A 26,629-nucleotide genomic window follows, 5' to 3' on the forward strand; every position below is an offset into this window, starting at 1 on the left:
GATTGACTGTCAATTTCACAACCACATTGTTCTTTATAATACACTTTATTATTCTCCACAACACTTAGAAAAGAGATTAAACCTTGGTAACTCAGGAATTCTTTACACTACGGAGAAACCAGAAACACATATTTCATCATCACAGAACTATGTATTTTACCAATGAGTTTATAGGCATCTGAGACACATTCGGATACTTTAAGCTAAATAACATATATAAACAGCTTTATATATACATACATAGCAACTTAAAATCTCACTGATATGTATACAGCATAATGAGGTAAGGTTACACAGAGTAAGAGATTATGTGAACATGTCCAAGAGAGGGATGAGTTATTTACTATGTACCATTACCATATTTTCAGTTCTTTAGCCACAATCAATATATTTAATCTGTATAACCTTACCCATAAACCAGCAAGTTCTTCTCCACCCTGAAACATTCACTTCTTGCATAACCCTGTGATTTGTCCTGAGGCCTACGAGGCTTTGTGCTAGGCTTTTCTTCAGAATCACTTTCCAGGTCTGAAAACTCCATCAGTTCATCCTCTTTGACTGCACTGTAAAGTCTGGTTTGTTTTCTTACTCTTGGTGTGTCAATAACCAGATTATTCTAAAATTAAAATGAAAATGTAGAAATTTAGGAGGGGGGGGAAGAAATCTTCAATTAAATTACTGAACAATTACATTATTGTACTAGAACTATCATAAAGCTCTTACCCTTCCATTTAAAGCATCAATATCCAGCTCAGCTTTCTTTGCCCACTTCTGCCAAAAATTAGGGTCATCCAAGGAAATGTCTGTCCTGTTCCCAGATGCAACAAAACTAGCCTAGTAATGTGAAAACACATGCATTGGTTTCTTAACTGCATGCTACAAATAACACCTATTTTCACTGCTAAGTACAACACTTAGGACTTACAAAGTGGTAGTTTCAAGAAAGAAAAAAGGTAAGCCTGGAAACCACCATGACTGGAAATACAGATATCCCACATTTGTGAGGTAAATATCAAAGACAACTACACTGAAAAGCTAAATTGACACGGAAGGCAATTTAACACTACTTCCATTTATCCTGATCATATTTTATTAATTTTCCTCTAAATGTCAATACACACCTTTGCAAATGTTGAGCCTTTTCCTTCAGATTCAATAGTAATTGTGTGTGTTCGCCTTAAGAGAATCTGATCAATATCCTCTTCACAAAACTTAGACCCTTCATCTTCCTCATCCATCAGAGCACCATATGCCCCCTTTCGCAGAAGATCTTCTATTTCTTTCTTAGAAAGCTGTTGCACCTGTAACATGTAAGAAGGGTTTAGTGGTTTTTTGATTTATTTTTTTTACGTCAAACAATATGTACATCTGACAGCATAACGGGACTGATTGTCCTCTTATTTAGCATTTTAAGAACTGAAACTCTTAAGATAATGTGGTGTCGATCAATTAAACATTCATGGTGAAGTCACCTTTAAAATAAGAATACAAACAACAAAATGCTTAGCATGAAGTTATATGAGCAGTTTAAATGATTTAATAATTCATTGTCACTGAATCCCTTTACTTTAGGTCTGATGACTGCTAAACTCCTCCTGGGAGTAGATTTAACTTACTAACCTGACAAAAAGCTAAAGCAAAGAAAGTCCAAAGCATAAAGGCTACACCAGAAAAAGCTGACTACAAGATCACCAAAAAGCGCCAGGATCAACATAATGTAAAGGGTGGAATGATGAGAATGGATGGATGAGGATTGAGGGAACATGCCATGCTCCATCTGAAACCCACTGTTCTCCAGCTAAAACGCAAACAAGCAAGAAAAGTGTTACACATTCACAGCATTTGTTGATTGTGCACCTTAGCGTATTAATTCTCACCCCATTTGTAGCATTTTCTCTTCCGCTCATAGACTGTAGCACAGCCTTATCAAGGCCCAGCTTCAAGCTAGCTTTGTCAAACATTTCCCTTTCATAAGAATTCCTTGTTATCAGCCTGTAAATTTTCACCGATTTGCTCTGTCCTATTCTGTGACATCGTGCCTGAGCCTGATGAAACAAAGACAGATACACAGAGGTAACAAAAGGAAGAAAAAAAATAATCAATACAAAGAACTTACTTTAAAAGTTATTGCTTTCAATATAAATAATAATCTTTATACTTTCAAGAGAGGGACAACAGATAATTTCTCTTGTAGGTGAAGAAAATTTCACAGCAAAAAGGCAAAGAAAAATTTTCAATAAAATCATCCCTTGTAATATTACCTGGAGGTCATTTTGGGGGTTCCAGTCTGAATCAAAAATGATGCAGGTATCAGCAGCAGTAAGATTAATGCCCAAACCTCCTGCCCTTGTACACAGCAGGAAAACAAACCTATCAGAATCAGGTCTGGAAAACCTGTCAATAGCTGCCTGACGCAAGTTGCCTCTTACTCGGCCATCAATTCGTTCATATGGGTACCTGAAATGAAGATGCATTATAAGGAGAACTGTTTCTTTGTAAGAATATGCAATAACGAAAAAAACAACCAACCAACCAAACAAAAAAGAACAAAAAAAAAGAAAAAGAGGAAAATACGCAACTACAGAACTACAGAGTCAAAAGAACTACAACAGACTGAGTGACTGTTCCTGTACCACTAATTTCATCAGTGGAAGACATACTACTTTGTATCCTGCTTCACATCTTTTGGTAAAGAACAGACTTGTAATCCAAGGAATGAAATAAACATTAAAGCTTAAGCTAAAAAACTCTAGAGCCACTAAAACATTTAACTGAGTAGTGAACTAAGAAGTTTAAAGCTCTCCAGATGAGGTCATTTTGTATTCAGCTGAGACAAAAATCTCAGTACCGGCAACTTAGAGGTATGCTTTTCCCTTTACATTATTTTCTGTAGTGATCTGTCTGAAGTGTTTGAATTTCATTCCTTTTCAATATGGATTACTCACAGGTTAAACACTGTGGCCACTGAGGAAAGCACAGCTTATTTAGAATTGTACTATATTGTTGCTCTCACCGTCTTTGAATGAGGTAGTCTTCCAGTATGTCCAAGCAGCGCACCATCTGGGAAAAGATAAGCACCCTGTGGCCACCAGCCTTCAGTTTTGGCAGCAGCTTGTCAATCAGTACTAGCTTGCCAGCAGCCTGGATCATTGCCTGGAGCTGAAAATCTGGAGAGTCGGCATTGTGTGTTTCTTTAAACTCTTCCAAAATTTTCTCTTCAGCACCTGCAAAGATTGGACAGCAATACATGAACACTGCAAAGGGTTTTATTAATAAACAATGAGCTCGCCTTCAATACCCTATAGAAACTGCAGGAATGTTTTATGCATTATGTGAATAAACATTTATAAAAAATATTAAGCTTAAATTTAAAGCAAACATATACACAAATACAGCATAAATAAAAAGTAACTGTGAACATTCTTTTTTTTTCCTCCCCCTCTTTTAAGCAAGACTAAACCCTTTCCTAAATAAATTCATACAACTATTTGATGCGCTCAATTTAATGAAAATTAGGGGAAAAGATGAAAAAGTAAACCATATTGAAACTGATCAAATGGACTTTCTGCCCCATTTTTAAATACCTCTTTTCCACAGGAAAATACAAGGAATACAAGTCACACTTTATGTCTGTGCCTCCAGAACCAAAACAAGGCTTAAACACGTGCATGACCTGGATCTGATCCTTCCATAATTAATTATAGAATCAACATTCAAACAATGAAAAAACTAACTGGGATGTGTGTGTGTGAATAAGCAGCTGTGAAATTTATTTTACCTTCTATTTACCTTTCTTTTCTCACTGAATGTGTTTTTTTTGTTCAATTTGATGGAACTATCCAATGTATACATTCTTTCCAGAATTAGTCAAAAGATCTTCTTGCCACTCTCTTTGCCTATGAATGACATGCAAATATATCCTTGTACTGCTCATTACCAAAAGACTACAGATCAAGTTTTCGCTTCAACCACTCCTATGCTTTTATCTCATTTTTTATGTCACTTCTACACACAGTGGACTATTCCAAGAATGATCATATTACTATTCTTGGCTAAGTAAATGGTTAGGAATCTTCATTCTAAGCTTACTTCACATCCAAATAACCCTTTTTTGGAGCTGTGTTTTCCAGTCCCTCTGTTTTTTGTTTTTGTTTTAGGTTTTGGTGGTTTTTGTGTGTGTGTGTGTTTTGTTTTGGTTTTTTTTTAAACAAAATGTAGCTCATAAAGTATTCCTGGTTTGTATAATGTTCAGCTTCAATACTGCTTTTGAGTAACACAAGGAAAGGTGGGAGGGTTGGGGGAGGGGCAAAGAACAGCTTACTGCCAGGCTTCTGCTGAGCATCTCTCTCATATCCCAGTTCTAAGTAGATGCCTGTAAACAAACATGCAAACACACCCTCCCTGTGTGATTGCTGGTTCAGTGCCTACTGTAACATGGTGTCTCAACTAGACACCACCCTAAGCAGGCTGACAGCTTTGTATTACTCAATACACTTGCACTACTGGCTTTTACACAACTTAACAGACTCAAGATGTGACTGCACTTGAAGGCAGTTTTACATCCCTGAATTTTCCTTATCTGGATTCCTGACTCCAAGCATTACTGATCCTAATGGTTTGCACATAAGAAAAATAAATCCATGTGAAAGCAGTACAATCAGACACTCCTTCAAGTTCCCTTTAATCATAACACTTCCCTTCCTTGTGAAACGGCCAGAATTTAGGTAGTAAATCTCAGATTCCGTACTGAGCTTAGGCAGTTTCAGGATCTAGTAGGCTATCAAGTAGTTCATATACAGTAACTTCAGCAATCTTTCTTAGTTACATAATTTATTTCTTAGTTAACTGTGATACCCAAATTTAAGTTTCATTACTAAGTAAATCAATATGCAAACACAGCATGTGCAAAAGCAAACGACCTAAGCCAAGCACACCACAACAAACTCACAAACAGGTCTAATGAATGGTGAATTTTCAGTATGAGAGTTCAGTCTCAGGAAAACACACTTCCATAACAGACCATGACCGTCAAAAATCTGCTCTTTCAATAAACCTGTCTGAGCCATATACTGTACAAGACCACCCTGTCTGTTTCATTTCTCCTTGAAATGCAATCAAGTGATGTACACCGAGTAGCCTGTTACACAAAAAGTTACTTGACGTAGTAGCACCTGTAGGTTTGTTACACTAGTTCCTATCCTAGCTGATTTTTAGTAGGGAATGAAAGCAAGGTGTTTGACTGTGTGCTTGGTTCATTAGGGAAACCCCCACTTCCCTCCTAATTAGGAAGACTTCCAGGGCACAAGAGGGCAAAAGGAACAGAGTAAGAAATGTTTCCAGTGTTCAGCACTTTAGGATGTGTAAGTACAAACGCGCTCCCCACTGCTGCCTCTCTCTGAGACAGAGAAAGAGGAATGATGTAGAAGTACTTGAGAATGGTTGCTATGGAGAAAACAAGGTGTCCAGCTCTAAGAAAAATGACAGACAATGCTTTGCCCAAGTTGGTTGGAGAACACACAACGCAGTAACTCCCTCGAGAAGTCTACTCAAAGACAGTCTCAGCAGACCACCATTCTCCCCTCCACAGAACAGATCTACCAATCAAGAAACAAATAAAAAAGCACCTCACATTCAACTCCTACCACACTAATTCCATCATATAACCTTCTATGGCTCTTAACTGAAGATTATCTAGAAGACTTGCTTGCAATTTTGATGCAAAACAAAACATACAGCGTTCTACTTGGATATTCAAATGCACAATGCAGTACTGTAAACTGGGAAAAAAATCACAAAACCTGTAAACTGGGAAAAAAATGAAAATAATTCAGAGACACCTTTATAAAAGCAGTTCAGTCTCGAGAACCTGCTGCTGCAACAAATTGTTCATCAGGAGAACGCTATACAACATTCTGTACTAGCACTGCAAGACCTCTTGGTACAACTAACAATAAACTCATGCCATCACTCTAAGTATAAAGATGTTAATTATCAATCAACGAAACAAAACTGTAGGCTCAGACAACTACAGGATGTAAGAGTACTTTCTGTCCTAGAACTACAAAGAACATACTTATTTAGTTCCATCCACGCTAATTATAGTTAGGATTTATTTATTTTTCCCTCAAACCTGAAGGCTTGACGTGCCTGTCATATTGCTACATGACACCAAGCAAGTCCAAGTATTCAAAAGTAACAAAAGGGTTATTACAAAAGGCAAAAGCGTTCAAGAGACAAACCCACTTCCCCTTATGAGGGTTAAAATACAGTAATCAAAAAATACTTGAAATTTTCTATATAGCCAACTGGACTTCAGCACTCTTTAACAACAATAAATGATAAAAAACTTGTGAGGGGAGGAAAAAAAAAAGCACTGCTGTAGGCAACACTGTAAGTTTTGCAACTCATGAACTCTATTTGACAAAACAAAGCGGCAGCAAAATATTCACTTTATTTCCTTTAGCAAACATGAAATAAAGCAAAAATATTGGCATGGTTAAAACTAGCTGAAGATCAAGAAATGTAAAAAGCATCAAGTTCAGAAGCTCATAACCTGAAACATCTAAACCAGTTTCTGACAAACTCATTTATGTAATGGATTTTTTTAAAACAAAGAACAAACAAAAAAAAAACCATCCTACAAAAAACTACTTTACTGTATGCTCATCTGAGTTTAGAAATTGAGCAGCCCACCAGCATGACTGGGTTGAAGTACTTTGGAGTAACCCTGTATTAGGTCTTTGGTATAATTGCTTGCGCATGAAATATAACTAGGTGTCATTTCATTAATCAGTTTAAGCATTTTTTCTCCCCCCATTTAAACAAAAAATGTCAAGAAAAAATGTAAGCACTGCAATATTGAAGCCATACAATAAAAAAACTGAAATCACATATGGTTCTTGAACAAACCAGTCTTTATCATGATGCTTACAACCAGCATTAAACCAACCATAGCATAAATCATATATATACAGTAAGGAAGAGGAGCTGGGAAACTAGAAACTAGCAGAATGGAACCCTGTATGGAGGCTTGTGTTACATCCTCAAAGGGAAGATCTCCTTTGGCCAACACGCTCAAGTTTAGCATACTTCAGACAGCTGTAGCAAGCTGGTTCATCATATGGTCGGTCACTGGAACAGGGTCCCCAGGTAAGTGGTCACAGTACCACGCCTGTCACAGTTCAAGGAGCATCTGGATGACATTCTCAGTCACGTGATTTAGTTTTATGTAGTCCTGCCAGAAGCAGGGAATTGGACTCAATGACCCTTGTGGATTCCTTCCAGCTTGAGATATTCTGTGATTGTATAGTATTTGCCATGGATAATACTGATCTAAAACCAATAGCATCATACTGAAAACCAGTATTTATCATTAAAGTCTAAGATGACATTTACATTTTTTTTTCTGACTAGTTAGATCAGGAAAACGAACAGACAATACATGGCCATAAAAACAGGCCTGATCTTCCACAAGTTTTATTCAGAAATTTTAAGTTACTATCTCATGAAGTTCTGTGGCAAGAAAATAAGTAGCAGCTAACTAACTCTGAAGAAAAAATTGCCATATTTATGCCAGCAGCCAACAACCTGCATGGTAACTGGAGTCTTGTTCATCAGAAATAACAGAAAGGAAAACTTGACAATACCAACGCTAAGTCCATCAGGGCTAGGAAGCCTTGGAAAAAATGTCTTCAAAAGCAATGCCATCCTGGCTAGCAGATATCCATACCAAAGAGAACTTAAAAGGTTATCTCACTTTTCTACTTAAAATAAATACCTAAGTAAGAAGTCACACTAGGACATAATTTCTAACTCACTGAACTTCCTTACAACCATTTGTCAAATGAGGAGAAAAACAGGCAGCCTACCATTAATAAGGTATGGATGATTGCAGCATTTCCTTAGTTCCATCATAGTGTTTAAAAGATTCGGTACATTTGCCTGACCTCCACCCTTGGAAAGAAACGTGAAATTCTTTTCAAGAATAGCACGGTAGTATTTCTTCTGAATATTCGTCAGCTCAACTTCAATGATGGTTTCCTCTTTGGGGGCCAGGTTCTTTTCTACATCCTCCTTGAGACGTCTCAACATCATCGGCTTCAAAATAGCTTGGAGTTTTTGCACCTAGGAAACATGTCTTTAGTAAATGACTGAAACTGCAAGGCTTTAAATATTTATTTTTCAGTTTCCTTAATTCTAAAATCCCTGTTTCCTACCTCAGATCCCATGTAGAGAGCATTTATAAAAACATCTTTCCTCAGTGACCTAAAGACTGAGTTCTCCTTGTTAACTCAGTGGCATATACATTTCTAAAGTAAATTTTTAGCATGCGACCCTACTGCTTACTGCATGTTAATAAACAGACCTTCCTTAGAACTATCCTTCTGAACAAGGACAGTACTGCACACCAGTCATCCAGAGCTAACCCCAAGTAAGCAGAGCTATATAAGCAAATCTGACTGTAAGATTGAGTTTTGCAGTTAACTTCTGGACACTAAACACAGTGTTTAAAGCTGTTTTACTTCTTTATATATCTGCTTCTAATTCTTCTCTTATTTCCCTAGTTTTGACATCCACTGAAATAGAAAAACTATTTAGGCTTGGTCTCAAAATGAAAACATTTATTTTTGTAAATTTTTAACGCACTGATCATTTTAGTGTCTCCAGGTCTTGCAATATATACTTTGAGACATATCCTAAACAGGGAAGGGGAGAATAAATGTCTATTTTCCTTAAAAAAACCCCAAAACCAAACCCAAAAAACAACCAAATTTTGTCAGATTTTTGTAAAGTCCTTTACATAAAAAGCTCCAACATATTCCATATAGAAACAGACTGGAGTTTAGGGTTGTTTTAGGTAGTCTGTCAAAGTAAAAACCACTTGTGTTGAAAAGCTGGTAATTCACCCTGAAAATAGTTATCATGTCCTGATGCAGAGCTGCACAGCAGAAACACAAAGAAACACTTTGCACAGCAAAGACACTTTCTCCTGAATTCACATAATCCCCTTAATAATAAAGCAACTTTAGGAGAAAAAGATAAATTAGTACAAAGGGATGAACCATTAAAAAAAAATACATGGAATAGGACTGCAAAGAATGGAGAAAACCCAATTCATTAACACATAATCTCTCCCATCACTTGAAAGATAAATTCTAAAACATCTAATGGTGTGTCAGCAAAGAAGGCAGTTCTTCTACAACTTATTGGCCCAAGCAATCCAGGCTCCAATTCTGTTCATGGCTGATGGCATTATTTTAGCAATATTTCCCTGTATGGCTTCAAAAATTCCCAGTTCAGCTCTGCTGACATTTTGAGCTGGCCAGACAAAAGCTGAGAGTTAGGATATATTAACTCCAGCTTAAACACTGTATTAACGGGACTACATGGCTTCTGGATCAGAGCTGGCTCACTTCCAGTCAGGTCAGAGTCCATTCTGACTGGCATGCAACTGCCTGCACAATCTGTGGAAACATATCCTATGATTCCCGTGGGACATGCTATGATTTTTCCAGGAGGTAAGGGGCTAGGGGAGAGCTGGTTTGTAATTTAGACTATTACCTATGAAAGAATGGAAGAGTTGCTCTCAAGGAAAGTTAACAAATTCAAGCAGTCAAAAGTTAGAAATACCAGAAATTGAATTTTCAGACAAAACCAACAAAGCTGCACACCAAAATGCATGCAGTCATAAATTTACTTTATCACAGGGTACAAAGGGCCCAATTAAGGTGCCTAAATTAAGATGCCATGCTTCAGTTAATTCCTAATGTTAAGGTGATTGGCCTGTTACCTATTGACTTTTTAAAACATTTTCCTGCATACAAGATGACATTTAAATTTTATATATAAATCATGATACATAAATCATATATGATCATGAGAAGCTTTTACATTTTAGATCTAAAACATGCTGCACTGAGGTCTTTCATTTTGCATTGATTTATGCACTTCTTTTATTGCACAGCCTGAGAAATCTGTTTCCAAGTCAGTCAAAAATTTTTCTTTCCATTTGGTTACCTCTTGCTAAACTAGGTTTCAAATATGTTCTTGTTTGCACAGAAGTCATTGATAAAACTCTCAGATGTTAACTCCACAGAAGTTACAGAGGACAGTCTCCTCACGCTGATACTGAGGCTTAAGGAAGAATGTCAACTGACAAATTCATTCTTTTAGAGTGAACAAACAATTTAAAAATATTTTCATCCAGCAACTGTTAGAAGACACCCCACTCCCCATTTTCAAGTAACACATTTCAATGAGAGGAAACTTTCCCTGTTTCTGCATGACCAATGGACAAAGGATAAAACCCTCAGTGATAAGGCAAAAAGCCTTTTGGTCAAAAGCAAAAAACTTAACAAAATGAAACCAAACAAAAAACCAGGGATAAAACTTTTTGGATCTTCCAAAAAGTAAATAGCTATTATTCGTAAAAACAAGTGAAGTTCAGATATAATAAAATGGATAAATTCACTCTACCTAAATAAAAAAGTAAGAATGAAGGAGAAGTTTACCTGTTCTTCAGTTTTCAGATCACCAAATTCTTGCATGAATGTGGTTTCTGAGGGGAAGCGACCTGGTTCCAAGAAGTGAAGCAAGCTAAATAGCTCTTCTACTGTGTTTTGCAAAGGGGTTCCAGTAAGCAGCACTTTATGTTCCTGAAAGGTTAAGAAATAGCTGCCTTTGAATCTATCTAAATTAATTTTCAATGGAGAAATACATATAGGAAGGAAAAATATTTGTGTATCTCTCATCTTTGCTTCCCTCCCCTCACCCTCCCAACTACTTACATATTGCACAAAAGACACAAAATGTCTTTTCAAGACATATCTAACTAGTATTCTGGCCTTCCTTCAGTGATAGCCCAGGAAAACACTCTGCTACTTAAGCACCTCCAAAACTCCTCCAGATAAAGATGAGATTTTACTGATCCCAGCTGTTTCACAAGTACAACGAACTTTAAATGGCAAAACAACAGCTGAATTTATCCCATCACTTCCAGTATAAATCCATCGATTCACCACACCTCCAATAGACTCAGTGCATGAATCTCTTCAGGGCAGGTGTAAGTTTCTAACACAGGAAAACCTGAAGTAGAGTCTTACTTTCCATCTACACACAACAGAGCATAAGACTGGCAGAGACAAGAGTAAAAGCTGCATACTGCTTTACAGGAGGAGCCCAGAGAGTTTAAGAAACTACCCAAGGTCAAAAATGAATTTAGTAGAACATGAACTGAAGTAAGACATCCCTGATCTCCACCTATAGCCACACCTATAAGTTCAGCTTTCCTCTAATAGCAACCATAATAAGAAAAACAAATTGTATACAGCATTTTTACAAACTTTCATTCACTAAGTCTTCAGACTCCTTCAAGAAAAGTATTGTTTAACAAACGGAAAAAGAAACTAAAAGCAACCTATAGGTCACCAGTGATTGCGCAAGCTAATGTTTATTCCTCTTTATCATCAGAAATAAGACATCCTGAGTTCCAGGTTTTAACTTGGCACGATGGCATTCCTCTCCCATTTTTAAAGAATCTTCTGGTCAGGAAAAAAAGTAATTATTATTTTGCCTTTAAAATGGTAAAACCTTTAAAAACCATCACCTTATTTTTCTCTGTGTGCTTAATACATGTATTTTGTGTATATAACATTTATATTAGCATCAGAAATCAACTCACTTTTCCCTTCCTTAGTCAGCCTGAAAGAACATCCTTATGGCCACAAAATAACTTAAAATTAGAGTTGACATTAATGCACAGCAGTTTAAGTCTCATACCTGTATTTGGCCACCTGACCACATTATACCTTTAAATAAATGTCTATGTGAAGAAATGACTATGGAGTAAGTCACATAAAAAGAGAGAAAGGAAAGCACGAATTTACCCTGATTATCTTAACAGAATCCACATAATTCTAGGTCTAAACCAAAGAAGAGACTTAGGAAACGTCAGCACTCCAAAACCGAAGGTATGCATATGCTTCTAGGTATTTTAAAGACTTTCTTATGTGTCCCTCATTCTTCTTAGCACTTGATGATTTTACTTGAGAAGAAAACCTTTTATTTCACTTTGTGATGCAACTGTAGATAAGGAGTAATAGAAACACAGAAGATGCAAATGTAAGAGATGTACACACTAACCAGGTCCATCATCTTGAGGCCTTCCAAAAGCTTACAGTTCCTGTTTTTCAGCCTGTGAGCCTCATCAATGACCACACAACGCCATGGAATGTTACGCAGCTCTGGGCAGTCAGTCAAGATCATTTCAAATGTTGTGATAATGGCATGGAACTTGTAGGACCCCTTTATCACACGGCCCTAAAAAGAACAGAAAAAGTTGAAGTAAACTCCCTGGCAAAGAAAGGAAGTACATTTGTTTCATTTTCAAAATTCATTCTATAAAAATACAGAACGGTACAATGGGCAAGATATTTTAAGTAAATGTAGTCATTACCATTGATTCAATGAGGGAATACAAATGTGTAATTTACTACTGGTTTCACGCTAGCTATGTTTTTAATCCTGTAAAAAGGTTCACACAATCATTGCATATTCTTTACAAACATGTTATAGAAGTATTTCAGTCATAATTCATATGGATTATACTAATGCCTTGAAGCATTAATGTATTGCTGCAACATTCACGTAAGGTTTTCAGATTCTGTCAAGAGAATTTTCTTTTAAGTCAAAGGTGTGTGATGGTCATCCCAAATGATCCAAATAAGCCCGAAGTATGTTAAGGCTTCATTTTTATTACCATTAGAACATTTTGCTCCCAATAAACAATTATTTTTTCCTGCTGGACACCGAGTATCCAAAACATCTACAATTCTAGTAAACAGCTTTGAAAAAAAGCAAATCTCTGACCTCTTAAATGGAGAATGTATATCTCTGCATACATTTCCCTGTCATTTTTGTAAACTTGTGTCAAGCAAAGTTCAACAGGACAATTTACATGCTGTCTGGCACCATATTCACTATTTATTTGGTTAGTTGAGGGTTTTATTTTCAGGACTGATACTAAGATGCTGTTCCAAAAATAACCCTGAATAAACTTTACTCAAGATAACGAAATGAACACCTTTCTGACACTATGCTTTATTTCTTCCCAATGTTATTCAAAGAAATACATAACTTGGTATCTCCAGTGTCACTGTCTCTTTAAGGACAGGCCTCAACAAGTTCAAAGCTACTCTATGTTTTCAAAGTATGACTATGTCATGGGTTGTATTGAACATGTTTCCTAATAACAGGTATTATAGAGTAAGGTGATAATTTCTTCCTTCAAACATGTGCATGTCTGAATCCTTTTATAAGTGGCCTGCACATAATCCTCTCCAAACTGTGGGGGTCAGAACTGGCTACTGACTCAATAAAATGATTGGAAACCTGATATCCTGAACTCAGTATTAAATCTGCCCATGCACATCCAAGAGTATTTCAGACTAAGTAATGACCTGTGCAACAGTTCTTTCTCATGGTATAATCCAGAAACATATATCTTCAGGAGAAAAAGAGTTGTTACCCAACAAAAAGCAGATGAAGATACATTAAGTGGGCAACTTAGAAAGCCAGCAGTTTGAAATGCTGTAACCTTTTCCTGGGCCAGTTGTAACTGTGAGAATACAAGAATGTAGCCCAGGAAATTCTTTCCAAGTAGTGGAGAACACTTCCATGAGCAACCTCATGACTGTATGGCAAGCAGTACTCCTCAAAAATTATCACTACATAAAAGCAGCATATCCAGGTGAAGCAAAACTCATAAGAGGGACCCTTGATTATATATGTAGCGCTAAATCTCACATTAAAATAGGCACAGTGGTCTTGCCACAACAGCTCACATTATTTGAAAGACAGTCAAATGTTGTAGTGAAGAACACAGGAGTAAATCAAGCAGGAAGTTCCAAAAGCTCTCCAAGAGCTTTAGAGGGTGAATGACATTGTTCTTCAACACTTGCAGGCCTCCAGCACTTGGGGAGTATGGGAAAGAATCCTAAAGTAATCCTATTAATGTCACATTTGAGAAATTCAAACGCAGAAACTATCAGGAAAGTGACCTATGTCATTGTCACAGGTGCATTCTTAGGCAAATAGGAATCAATTTATCCCGTTTCAGCATGGCATTCAAATGAAGTTCTCTGATGTTGGAACCACAGGAATTTCGTATCCATTTACTCAAAAAAGGTCCTCCATTGAGGAAATCAATCTTCCTAATAGGTAGCAGTTTCCTTTTCTGTTTGGAAAATTCTTCTGGAAGGAACTCAAACAACAGAGGTAGCCACAAGGTACAACAATTAGATATGAATATAAAAGTTGGGTTATGTTTTGGGGTATTACCTCTTAGATAAAAACTGAGAAGATCAATTGGATGTGTGTAAGTGGACTTCTAAAAAGATGCACATGCCACCAATGGGAACCGTGAAAGATTATTATGGTCTTTTCCCACCAACCTCAGACTGCAGTTTGAGGAATAAGAAAACAGATGCAAGAAATGTGCATGTTAACCAATTATTGCTGGAAGACATCTAGAAAACTAAGTCATAGCCACTTTGTAAAATGTAATTTGATGTCATCTTTGGTGAAAGATGGAGTCTCTGTTGATGAAATACTACCTTAAACTGCTGCACGCTAACCATTCTTTGCAGGACTCTGAAGTAACCCTATGCTGATGGCACGTTCATAGTTTAGTAGCTTCTCAGCAGGGAAGAAAACCACGCAGGCAAGAAAATATTCTAGGCCAACACTCACTAAGCCCAAAAGGAATGAACCAGGTAAGCCAGATAAAGTCCTGAACATCGATAGCATTATTTTCAGTTAAAAATCAACCAAGGCAATTTCTACACGTGAGCCAGGTGGTTTATCTTTTTAGTCCTTGTGACACTGTGAAGTAAATTTCCCTCACAAACAAGTCAACTGTTTTGCAGGGCTCTGCTACTAGTTTTATTTGCTATATATAATTTTCCTGATCTTACAACAGAACTCTTTTTCAAAGGTAGAATACTACAGAAAACCAACTGGTTTATTTGATATTCCAACCAGGGAAGGGGGCCAGAAGGACCTTTCAGTTATACTGCTCAAGAACAGCAGAACAGGCTTTCCTACATGACCCTCACAAGCAGTAAGGGTTTTTATGGGAACATCTCCAGTCACATGGTGTCCTTAGTGTTGAAGTCACACCACTGCAGAAATGTAACCTGTTACTGACTCCTCTCTAGCTTTTCACAGCAACTTGAGTCTTGTTACTGGTGTTGACTTTGAAAAAAATCGTACTACTGCAGATGGGGTAGGTGCTTCATATGCATGCTGTCTTATTACTGCCCTTCAAAGCCACTCAGATTTTCTCGATGTTCAATTGTCTTTCTGAGAAACAGTTCAGCTTGAGAGGCCTCTTTTCATGTTAAGGCCTAAAAAGCCAAAGATGCCGATGTCTGGGTTGACGAGTTTGGCAAGGGAACTAGAAAGAATACTGCCAAAGCCTGCCTGCTTTCTCTCCCTTCTCAGCCCCCTTCGCATGCCCACTGATGGTACTTTAGAGGATGCCAGAATGAACACTACATGGGGATTCTTTTTGTCAGAACATAAAGAGACTTTTTTTCCTGTAATTCACTTTCTACCGTGCATTTCACAGCTGACACTGTCTTACAAACAACAGAACACAGAAAGGATTTCATGACATATCTAAGCTAGCTTCCACCAAAAGACGAGTTCACTCCATTTCTCCTTTATCTCCAACCATGGCAATTGTCTGATTCTCATCTTAAGCCAGTTCAGCGAGCAAAGCCAGCAGAAAATGATCCATTTTTCTGTGCCAGGAGTGTTTTGTCATTACTCGCTATGGGGTCAAATGACTGCTATGGTCATTGCAAGGGACGAGTTAAGAACATGACAACAGGGGGAATAAAACTTCCTGCAGCATCTTGCTTGAGATCCTTTTAGTTGCTGTTAAATCAACAAAACAATATTGTCAAAGTAACACCAAGAATCTGCACAGTAAGTGGGATTTTTCTGATGACATTCCTTCAGGTTTCATGCTATGTAACTGCTGCATCCTAAGGGGAAGAATGTGCCGAGAACAAGCACCATTTAAATAACAAACATGATTTTTAACACAGGAAACACTTCACAAGAGACAAACACAAATTTTTAAATTTTATATCAAGTATCTATCTCCAATAAGAAATAATTTTTAAGCCAGAGAAAGTACAAATCAATTCCAGTTCATTTGTGTATTATACATCTATGTAAGAAGCTAAATATGGTTATTTTTGTAAGGAATATAAGCCATTAGTTCTTAGTGTTAGCAACTGTTACTCTTTAACTGTTCTTTAACAACAGCATATATGATTTTCATTTGAAAGTTGCTTTGATAAATTGTTGAGAAAATGGTTATTTTCTAGGCCAAATAGACATAACTTCTAACTACTATACATTACTAAATATTTTTCTACATTATTTAGAGCATGCGATTCTGTTTGCTCTAATGGCATGTCAACTTGTGCCATGCTCCTCACTTGCAAAACAGTTTTTACTCAATTCTTTCCTTGTGAAAGCATATTATCTGTCTCTCAAGCATCCTCATAGCTTTGCTCTAAGACTCTGGTTTCTCAACGCTGTTTTTGAGGACAGGAAGTGAGAGGTAGACAGAGGCAGAACTGGACTACCCGCCACATGACTGACAAAGAGAAGAATGCTGCAACTTTTCTACTCGTTAATATAATTTCTTTCCTCCTACACACCTGCACTAGGACTAGCCCTTTTAACCAGTCTCACAGTATGAACTCATGTTTAACTGGTTGTGTGTCATGACACAAAAGGATGTGCATTTGTCTTGCAGCCTTCCCAGAACTGAGCTCTCCCTACTGTAAGAATCATCTCCATTCCGTGTCCACAGATAGCCCTATATTTAGCTGTTCTTAGTATTGTTAACTTGGAGCCAATTTATTAAGTAATACAGCTTACTCTGTATCCACAAACTGTCTTAATTATTTACCACTCTCCCCATCTTTGTGTCATTTGAAAACTTCCTCAGTAATGATTTTATGTTTTCTTTCAGGTCATTGATAAAAGTGTTATATAGCTCATGGACATGAACCAGTCCCTGAAGAACTATGCTGGAAATGCAAATAATTTCTCATTTACAATTACATCAAGAAATATCAGTTAGCCAGTTTTAAATCCACTTAATGTGTGCCACATTGATTTTATATCATCCTAGTTTATTAATCAAAATATCTAGTGGCATAAAATCAAATGCTTTACAGAAAATCTAGATGTATGAATTCACCACTATCACTTCTTTAAAGCTGTTGGAAAAAATACTCCTCAATATATCAAATCAGTCTGAACTTCCACTCTATTCCTCTCTTACATGAGGAGGATTACGTTGTTTTGCTATAACATTCAATATATGCACATTATTTCCCCTCAATCCTGTTTATTTGCTCTGGGCAAGGCCATGCACGTCAGCATAGAGATCTGTTGCTCTTTATAGCTTCAGTTTTCCAAATAACTTTGTTTCTACCCTCAGCCTTTCCTTTATCTGCTTTCCTTCTCTCATAGGAATTATTCAACCTGAGTGCAGTAACACAGATTCAAAATATATCTGACTTACAAAATCTGATAAAGAAGCATCAACAAGTTTAATTTCTGCAAGCTGGTATTTTCCTGGGATGATAGGCAAAGATTGATTTTTAAGCTTAGTTCCAATTAAAGTACTTTCTCCATTAAGAATCTTTTCTGCCAGCTCTCCTCAGGAATGCAAAATAATTAAAACCTTGCACGAAACAATGAAACCCTGAATAAGAGTTGCACCGCCTTAGTAACTGTTGGTCCCCTTCCATTTCCAGCTATCTCTTTGCTACCACTAAAAAGCACTCTCTCTGCTAATACATATGCCTTCATTACTAGCTAAATCCTACCGTATTGTTACTAAAAACCTAATTGATGCTTAAATTAATAAACAGCAAAGCATACATAAAAAAAGAGATAAAGAAAAATCATGAAGAGCTTTTACCTGTGGATCTTTGAAGTACATTTCATACAACTGAATGGTCCGCCGGCTTGCTTGACTCCCATGATAGACAACCACATTCAACTCTGTCCAGGTACGGAACTCCCTTTCCCAGTTGGGAATTGTGGACAATGGCGCAATAACCAAGAAAGGACCATGGATTCCTTTCAAATATATCTCATAGAGAAACGTAATGGACTGGATAGTCTTTCCCAACCCCATTTCATCTGCTAAAATGCAGTTTCGTCTGAAAACAATAATAAAAACAGTCTGAACGATTTATTCCTAACTTAAAACATGGAAAATCAGTAAGAAACTTAAACTGAGTAAACCAGAAATTTCAGAATGGCAAGTTTACACTGAAAAGACATCGTATTTTTGCATTTTCAATAGGTGTTGTGATTCGTGATGCAACAAGTAAGTATGGATATATCCATTTTATGTACCTCTCAAGTTCAATTGGGGGTGGAACAGGCAGCAGGGGTGCGCATGAACATATGCAAAAGTATGCCACAAGATCTATCCAAAATACTCATGTTTTATATAATGTTATGTTATCCACCCAAAATTAGCTTGTGTATGACTCCTGCAGCAAAAAGTGAGACATAAATAACTCTAAAACCTAACTTTTGAAGATCACTTTGAAAGGTTATTGTTTCAAATAAGCTGTAAAAGCTTTTCCAAAGCAGAATTCAGCAGTAAGCAATGTTTTACGTACGTGTTGTACCAATTGAAAAGAAGCCAGTTTACTCCCTCCAACTGGTATTCCCTGAGTTTGTTATTGTTTTTATACTCCCTGGAACTCTCCGATTTTTTCCAGTCATCGGCAGGAGGTCGCTCCTGTTTCAAATACAGCAAATCCCATTAGTGGTTTCTGAAAGACCACATTACTTTACTATTTTCAAATAAAATCCTCTATATGGAGCCAATTCTTACCACACGCTCCATTTCTGGCTCCCTAGACATCAGTTTCTCAAATTCTTCGATCTTAGCTTGGTCGATGTCTTGCTTGAGCTCCCAAGTGCTGTCTTCATAAGGAAGTGAACACCATTTCACCAGATAATGTGTTACAGGCTTTAAGACAAAAATAAGATTACATCATAATTTAGAAAGAATAAAAACATAACCATTTTTACAGGAGATGTGCAGGCTAGATACAATTCAAAAAGCCTTACCAGACCTGAATGTCTGAATGGGGGAAAAAGGATAAGCTAACAGCAGGTTGACACCCTGACAACCTAACAAAGTAAGATTAGAACACGGGGAATGCAGGCTTACCACCAAAATGAGCAAACCACTACCTTTGAAATCACTGAAGTAAGACTAAAATGTAGAAGTAAAACAATATTCATTTTCCAACTGCTACAATTCCTATGCTTTGCTACATATTTAAACAGTCAGCTGTTTTTTCTTATCAGCATTATCAGAAACTTCCCAACAGGCAACCCAACCACCACCATTCACTGATAGAGCAATATGGAAACACTGACACTGCCAGTGAAGCTTTCTATTCTCCCAAGATCAAAAAGAAATCTGGAAGACAAAGTGATCTTGTCCTGCAGAATAAGTCATTAAAAAGTAAGAAACAGTGAATTTAGGAGCTCTTCTGCAACACACAGTCTAAACAATGTCTAAACTATTATAACATTTAGCTAAGATTCTTGCATTTTTCATTTAAATTCTGTATTACCTGCATGATGTTGTATTTCAACAGTACTAAGTACCACCTTAGAACTGCGTATCAGAGGGCGCTTTTTTGATGGGGTTTCTTTTGAGTTGTATTTTTTAAAATACAGGTAACTCGTAAGTTCAGAATTCTTACTTAAACCCCTTTATTTTAGAGAAACTGCTGTATTAATATTTTCTCAAACATAATCCTATTTTCTAATCATATATACTCCGGTAGCTTCTGAAGTTTTCAATATATTCACTTTTAAACAATAAATTCTAAACACAATGTCTATATGACTAGAGACACACTAAAGGTTTTGTTTACCTCTCCATTATCATCTGTGCTACGTGAAAAATCCATGATTCGATCAACTTCCACATAATCTGGATTAAAAAGCTCATCATCAATCTGTTCAAGGAGAGAGCAAAATTATGAAAGATATCTCTATTAGCCCTTCCTGAGAGGAAAAATTATTATATATTTCACCAGGCAATAATATTTTGGGTCACGGTGACATAGAATTTATATTTGGCAAACTCCAACATGTTAATTGAAATGCTACAATTCAGCAAGATCATTCCCCGTGAGGGAATCAGACTTCTCAGACTTTGTTAACTGGGCCTCTTAATTACTGTGTGAAACCTTTTACTGTGAGAGAATGTTTAAGAATATTTTAAATGAAGTGTGAAATTACAATTCACTAATGAGCAATCGAAAAGGCTTATGGCATGCAATGCATTTAGCATTCTTGAAAACTACAGCCTGCAATAAGGAAATTAGAGCCTTGTACACTAAGTGCCTTTGGATTATTTTAACTACAGGAATTGTCTAACTGTTTTAAAAGCAAGATTTAAAGATTATTATTTCAAAAACATAGAAAAGACACTGCACGCATACACAGTTTCCCCAAAAATCACAATTTGTCATGTTCTGTCCTATCCTTTCAACAACTTACAGGATTTTCTGGAGTACTAAAGTGTTGTGTTTCATTTTATACTTTTAATATCCCCTCCAATAGAAAAGGCAGACAAAAGGACTAAAGACTATGTATATTTTGATAGCTCTTTCAAAAACAGGAACAAATTCCAAGAATTTACAGTAACTCGTGACCCACTCGGAAACAGATTTAAAAAAAAATTCAAAAAAAGCAATTCCAGGCATCTTCACCTAGAACAGATGGAAGTTTTCAATTTGCAACAGGTTTTGATCTGCTTGAAATAGTAAAAATAAATATAAATAAATAAATACAGTAGCACATGAACCTGGTTTGGTTTTTTTTTTCCCTCAAAAGACAGCATTTTACTGAAAGGCAAGCTTTCAGAGACACAAATCAGTAGAACTGGTCTTTTATTGACAGGACCCCTGCCACACTACTGCTTATGGCTCTAAGTGAAATTAAATTGATGATAAAAAGCTTAGAATCCCTAGTGAGCAGCCGTCCATAACACAGAAAAATGTGATGCATTTTTCTGGCATAATCAGTTCCTGAGAAAAGAGACCTAGTACTGATTCAGCAAGAATCATGCTTACAATGCAAACAACTAAGTACTCACTTTAAAAAAAAAATAACAAACACAAACACACAACTATAGTAAAAAGTATAAAGTCAGAACAGATCACTTGAGTTTCATAAACTTGCAAGACTTGTATCAAGAAAGGTTATACCTTATACCAGAATAAACGCTACTGATTTTTCACACAGTTGTTCAAAACCTTCTGCTTGTATACAGAACAAGAATTTATAAGAACATTTCTTAAATACCTAAAAGAAACAAACAAACAAACCGTACTTCTGAAAGGAATTTGCTCTGGCCCTGTTTTGCCTTAAACCGCTTAATTTTCTGCTGAATTCTCTTATCTTTGTCCAGCTCTTCCACAGATGCCCACTGACAATGAAGGTAAGAACTAGAAAATGAAACAGAAAATCTTATTCAAAACTATGCTTCCACTGTATACTCCTATGTATCCCAGTAGTATAGCTAAATATTTCCAGCCCATTGTAGTGTCACACTTGGAAAACCGGACATTGTCGTCTTCATCATACAGGTTATTAACAAATGGAAGTAATTATACTTACTAATGGAAAAAATTGTCAGTAAATAAAAACTACTCCCACTCAGTATTTAAATACATACCTCATACATTTAGTGTTTGGCATAAAGGTAAGATTTTTATTAGGCATGTTCAGAATATAATTACTACTCAAGGCGTTTATCATACATGTGACTATTTAACATTACATTCCAGCAAAAAGTAGGGGGTTTCGAAGTTAATAGAAATATATAAAATTTTAAATATTAACATGCTCTGCACTGTTTTTTGTGAGACCAGCATTGTAATTAAAAGCCCCGTATTAAGTTTTAACACTGATAGAAAGAAGAGAGAAACCCTGGTAAATGCAGTTCCATGGTAATAATTCATCTTTAAGAAAACACAAAGCAGGGAACAGCATCTCTGCCAAAATAACCAGTCCCACTTTATAAATTCAGAGTGTCAAAAGTTATATTGCTAAGAAGTCTAAGTCACAAATAGTTAATACAAAAATTACATGCCAATGTAATAAAACTAAACAAAGCATAATTAAGCTATTAAACATCATGCAATAATCAATATAGTGCAAAAGGTACAAAGGTGGCAGCATATTTAAAGCTAAGTCAACTATCTGCAGTTAGCAGCAAGAAACTCACTTTAAGCAGATTTCTGTCTCTCAGATGGAACATTTGCTGAAATTAAAGAGCTCATACATCTGTCAAGTATTTTATTTGCCATCCTGTTTGTTATCTTAGATACTTTGTTGAACACAAATCTTGTTTTTGAAACAAAGTTAAGGGTTATTTTTGAGTAGTTTGCAGGCAGGTTACTCAAGAGTTGCAGTTAGATCTACACAGCTACATAGGTATGTGCTGCTGAATCTGCATGCATAATGAGCCTTAGATTAAAGTTTTTAATAGCAGAGCAATTTTACCTATGGATTTCATTTTGGAGAGAACACAGATTAAGACAACGCTATCAATACCACCAATGCAAGGTATTTCCCGGTTTATTCACCACTGTTTTGGATTAAATGTTAGAAATGTTTAGAGTAGCATAGTAACAGTTACACCATTTAAAAACAAGGTTTTAAAACATATTTGGAAATTATGTGAACTTAGAGATAGTAATCTAACCTATAACTTTACTTACAAGTTTTTGTACTTTACATAGAATTCTTCTATTTCTACCTCTTCTCCATTCTCCATCTATAAGAAAAGAATTGTTGGAAAGTGAATTAAACCACTAAATAACTCAATTTAGTTGATGATTAAAACTAACTGAAATACAAAATTCAGTCCCCTCATACAGAGACAAGTGGAGGTGTAGGAAAGCGTTTGTGGGGGGAGGACACGGGTGAGGAGTTTCCTCCAGCACTTTACCCAAGTACATACTGCACTGCTTACTACAACTTCCAAGACATGAATCATTTGAACTCCTCCCTAACCACATGCAGCTTCATTCACAACCTCACCCCAAACCTGGCTTTCTGCCAAACCCACAGTGTTAAGTAGAAGCCAAGTGTACCATTTTCTCAGGCAGCAGCCAATTAGCAACTGCACTCCTGAATGCCATATGTATTATTTTTGGCTGGCTCATGGCAACTTTACATTGTCGGTTTTGTAATGTTTTAAAAAAAGAGTTTTAAAGGGGGTTTATTCCTCCATATAGTTAATAACTCCAAACAAGAAGCCATATAAAACTAAACCTTATACCTCTGCTAGAATTTTAGTGCATCAGTGTTCATGGCTTTAGTTTTACTCAATGGTGCAATTAAATTCACTCAAGCAAGATGTCTCACATACAGAGCAGCCAAATTAAATTAACACCCAAAACCTACATTTAAAGCAAGGTTAAAGTTGTGATATAAACCAGCAAAACCAAGGGCATTCAGTGCTAAGGGTTGAGACTACCCTTAACTCATCCCTAGTGCCAAAGTATTGCATAACATATGGCATGTAATACTTTGTTGAATTACTCCTGAACCCAGCCATAGGACAAACTAAGGACAGTGCACCAGGCACACGTTTAGAATTCAGTTTATGTCACAACATTAACGGTTTGTGTTTACTAATGAACTTTGGAACAATTTTAAATAGAAGAGGATTTTCTGGTTTACATACTTTATCAGGGACAACATAATCTGTAATACTGTAAGTAGTGCTAAACAGACAAAACTGTTGACCCCTATATAACTCAACATCCTGTATATTTTTATATATCTACACACACGCACATATATAAAGAGAGAGAGAGAAAAAATATTTCAATACATGAAGAGAGACTACTCTGAAACCAGAGAATGAATTGTCATCTTCCAAATTCTCTCTCGAAAAGAAGGTGCTGGCTAGACATTACTTCCATTGCACTGCAGTTAAAGAACAGGAGCAGCTGCATTAAACTGTTCTAGCACAATAAAGAAAAAGTTAATGCATTCCTAATCCCAGATTTACATAGTATTTCTTCTTTTCCAGACTAGCAATGGATTTTATCATTTTAGCTGTTATATCACTCCAGTACAGTCTGCTTGTGTTCCTTTCTAGAGAGAGGCACAATAAAATATTCCTGGTGCTAAATCTTCTTGAATCCTCTGTTGAAGAAGATAAACTACCCCCTATCACTAAACACAGGGAAGAAGCTTCTCTGTCACTTTCAAAGATACTGTCAAAGGAAGGAATTTCAAGACCACCAAGATTTACTTTTAAAACAAAAAACTTAAAAGGCAGTATTTATCAAGAAGGTATTAATATTTAGAGGTCAAAGTTGTATTTTAAAAAAAGCATTAAAAAATGGAGATCCCATTCTCTGAATCTGTTCACTACCCTAAGGCAAAATCAGTCTTCTAAGAAGTCATCCCTAATTTTAAGACATCAACTTCATTTTCTGAAGTGTATTACGGCCAAGTCTCTTTGATTAAAAAGTATTTTTAAAATCTCACCCTGGCATTCAGGCTAATGGCCAAAAAAAATTCTGATCAAGTTACAATCACCAGCACTCAAGTAAGGTTTAACAACACATCAGTTTAGGAAGTAAGACAGAAGCTTATGCTTTGACGTCACTGTCCATCCCCCACAACATGTATGTTTACACTAACCAGGAAAAAAGGTGAGATAGAAAATTTATGCAAAATTCTCCAAAAATGATTATGCAACCATCCTAAAAGAACACATGGCAGGGCAGACTTGGCCAACACAGGACACTTCAAATTACAATTCATGTGTCTCCACAACTGACAATCTGATCCACAATCTCTGTAGATAATTGAAGACATAAATGATCCCTTCTTTCAAGCAAATAATTAAAAGCACACAATCTTGCATTGCCATTGCCACAGAAGCGATACAATAATACCTGCTAATGCAAAAGTTATTTGAGCAACCCACTCAGGTGTAGAGACAAGAGTGAGCTTAAAACCAAACCAAAGCAAAACAAAAAGGCCCCAGAAATATCAACTGCTAGAAAAATAGCAGACAGAACACATTAATAACAGATACAAAGCAACACATAAAAAACCCATCACACAGCACAAGATTGTAAACTAATCAGTCTGTGGAAGAGATTCACTTCAATTAGATCTAATTCTCACCATGTATTGGTAGGTGAAAAGAGAAATTCTGATGCGCCACATGCAGGTATAACAGTTCTACAAACTCCACATCTTTCCATAATATGTGCTATTTGTGCTGAACGGCCTATTTAGTTCTAAGCCATTCCTTTTACAAAGTTAAGGAGCAGAAATTCAAAGGGGACTGAAGCTGGCCAAGAAAATAATTAGAAAAATGAAAAATTTCCACAAACTGAAGACGTCAGGACCATGATGGTTTGGAGAGTGCTACATGTACTTAATGGTTTATGCAAGAGGGAAGAGTATAACAGAATTCAAAATTCCATGTTAAGAACAACACTGTCTTTTATACTTGGAACATGAACTTTTATTCCACACACTTCAAAAATGGCTGCAAGCAAGTGCTGTGTCATATCTGGCAACTCCAAAAGTAGACGAAGGCCATTTCTGAGAAAAACAGCATAATTTTATGATAAGAATACTGCTCCAAAAGCATATTCATTATCTAATATCCTTTACTTGAACGTGACATCTTTGTTACAATCTAATCCACTGAAAGGTTTCCTAGCGAAGCCTTTCCTCATGTTTATTTTATGCACTGGTCCTGATCGCAGCAATTTTACTTTGATTAGTAATCTAACAACCAAGGTTTTGATGACGTTAGTAAGAGTGTAAAAGACCTTTAATAAAAGCACAGTTGGATACTTCAGATGTTAAACATTAACATCCTGAAATCCATTTTTTTTTTTTTTTTTGGATTTTGGAGAGGAGGGCTGGGGAGAAGAGCAGGGAAAGAAGAGACACCCCTCAAACCTGCAAATAAAATCCATAAAAAACATTAAAGAAAGAGCTCAAAATAGAGCTTGCCTCCAGCAGAGCTTGCAATCAAAGACATGTAGGCAGCAGACCAACCACTTCCCACAACCTGCAGCAAAATACACACTCCCCATGAGTAATCACACCTTTGTTTGCAGGGGAGAGGAAGAAGAGAAGAATAATTGGTGAAAAACAGCTTCCAATGTAAAGACATTTATGAAAAAACCATTCTCCTCTCCTGCCTAATAGACCATCAGGACAACTAATTACTGAGTTTATATCATACAAAGTTTATCTGAAAGATAAGTCTATGGTTTAAAATATAAAATATAGCTCTAGACTTCAAAAAAAATCCTAGAAATTCTGTGTTGTAAGAGCTGCAGAAACAGGTCAAATTCAATCACAGCCAGTCATGATATTGCATGAATTTAGGTTTACAAAGCTGTTAATGATATTATGACTGCAGTAATAAAAATACCTCACCCCACCCCACAAACCAAAACACCACAACATAAAAGATAAAAATAAATCCATG

The 26,629-nt window shown here is 36.4% G+C and overlaps 1 protein-coding gene across 8 annotated transcripts in view; it reads right to left on the bottom strand.

Moving 5' to 3' along the window:
- CHD7 (chromodomain helicase DNA binding protein 7) overlaps window positions 1-26,629 on the bottom strand; it is a 132,405-nt gene that overhangs the window by 17,069 nt on the left and 88,707 nt on the right. For all 8 annotated transcript variants that reach the window (XM_037379561.1, XM_037379558.1, XM_037379560.1 and 5 more), the window contains 15 exons: window positions 22,866-22,921; window positions 21,473-21,587; window positions 20,007-20,090; window positions 18,947-19,084; window positions 18,729-18,850; window positions 18,014-18,257; window positions 12,142-12,318; window positions 10,512-10,655; window positions 7,869-8,124; window positions 3,014-3,224; window positions 2,262-2,457; window positions 1,878-2,045; window positions 1,122-1,301; window positions 724-834; window positions 411-616 (listed from right to left, as the gene is read on the bottom strand). In XM_037379561.1, the coding sequence (XP_037235458.1) occupies window positions 411-616; window positions 724-834; window positions 1,122-1,301; window positions 1,878-2,045; window positions 2,262-2,457; window positions 3,014-3,224; window positions 7,869-8,124; window positions 10,512-10,655; window positions 12,142-12,318; window positions 18,014-18,257; window positions 18,729-18,850; window positions 18,947-19,084; window positions 20,007-20,090; window positions 21,473-21,587; window positions 22,866-22,921 (2,408 nt within the window). The remainder of the gene's footprint in view (window positions 1-410; window positions 617-723; window positions 835-1,121; window positions 1,302-1,877; window positions 2,046-2,261; window positions 2,458-3,013; window positions 3,225-7,868; window positions 8,125-10,511; window positions 10,656-12,141; window positions 12,319-18,013; window positions 18,258-18,728; window positions 18,851-18,946; window positions 19,085-20,006; window positions 20,091-21,472; window positions 21,588-22,865; window positions 22,922-26,629) is intronic.

This window comes from Falco rusticolus, chromosome 3 (genome assembly GCF_015220075.1).
Source record: "Falco rusticolus isolate bFalRus1 chromosome 3, bFalRus1.pri, whole genome shotgun sequence".
Lineage (NCBI taxonomy): Eukaryota > Metazoa > Chordata > Aves > Falconiformes > Falconidae > Falco > Falco rusticolus.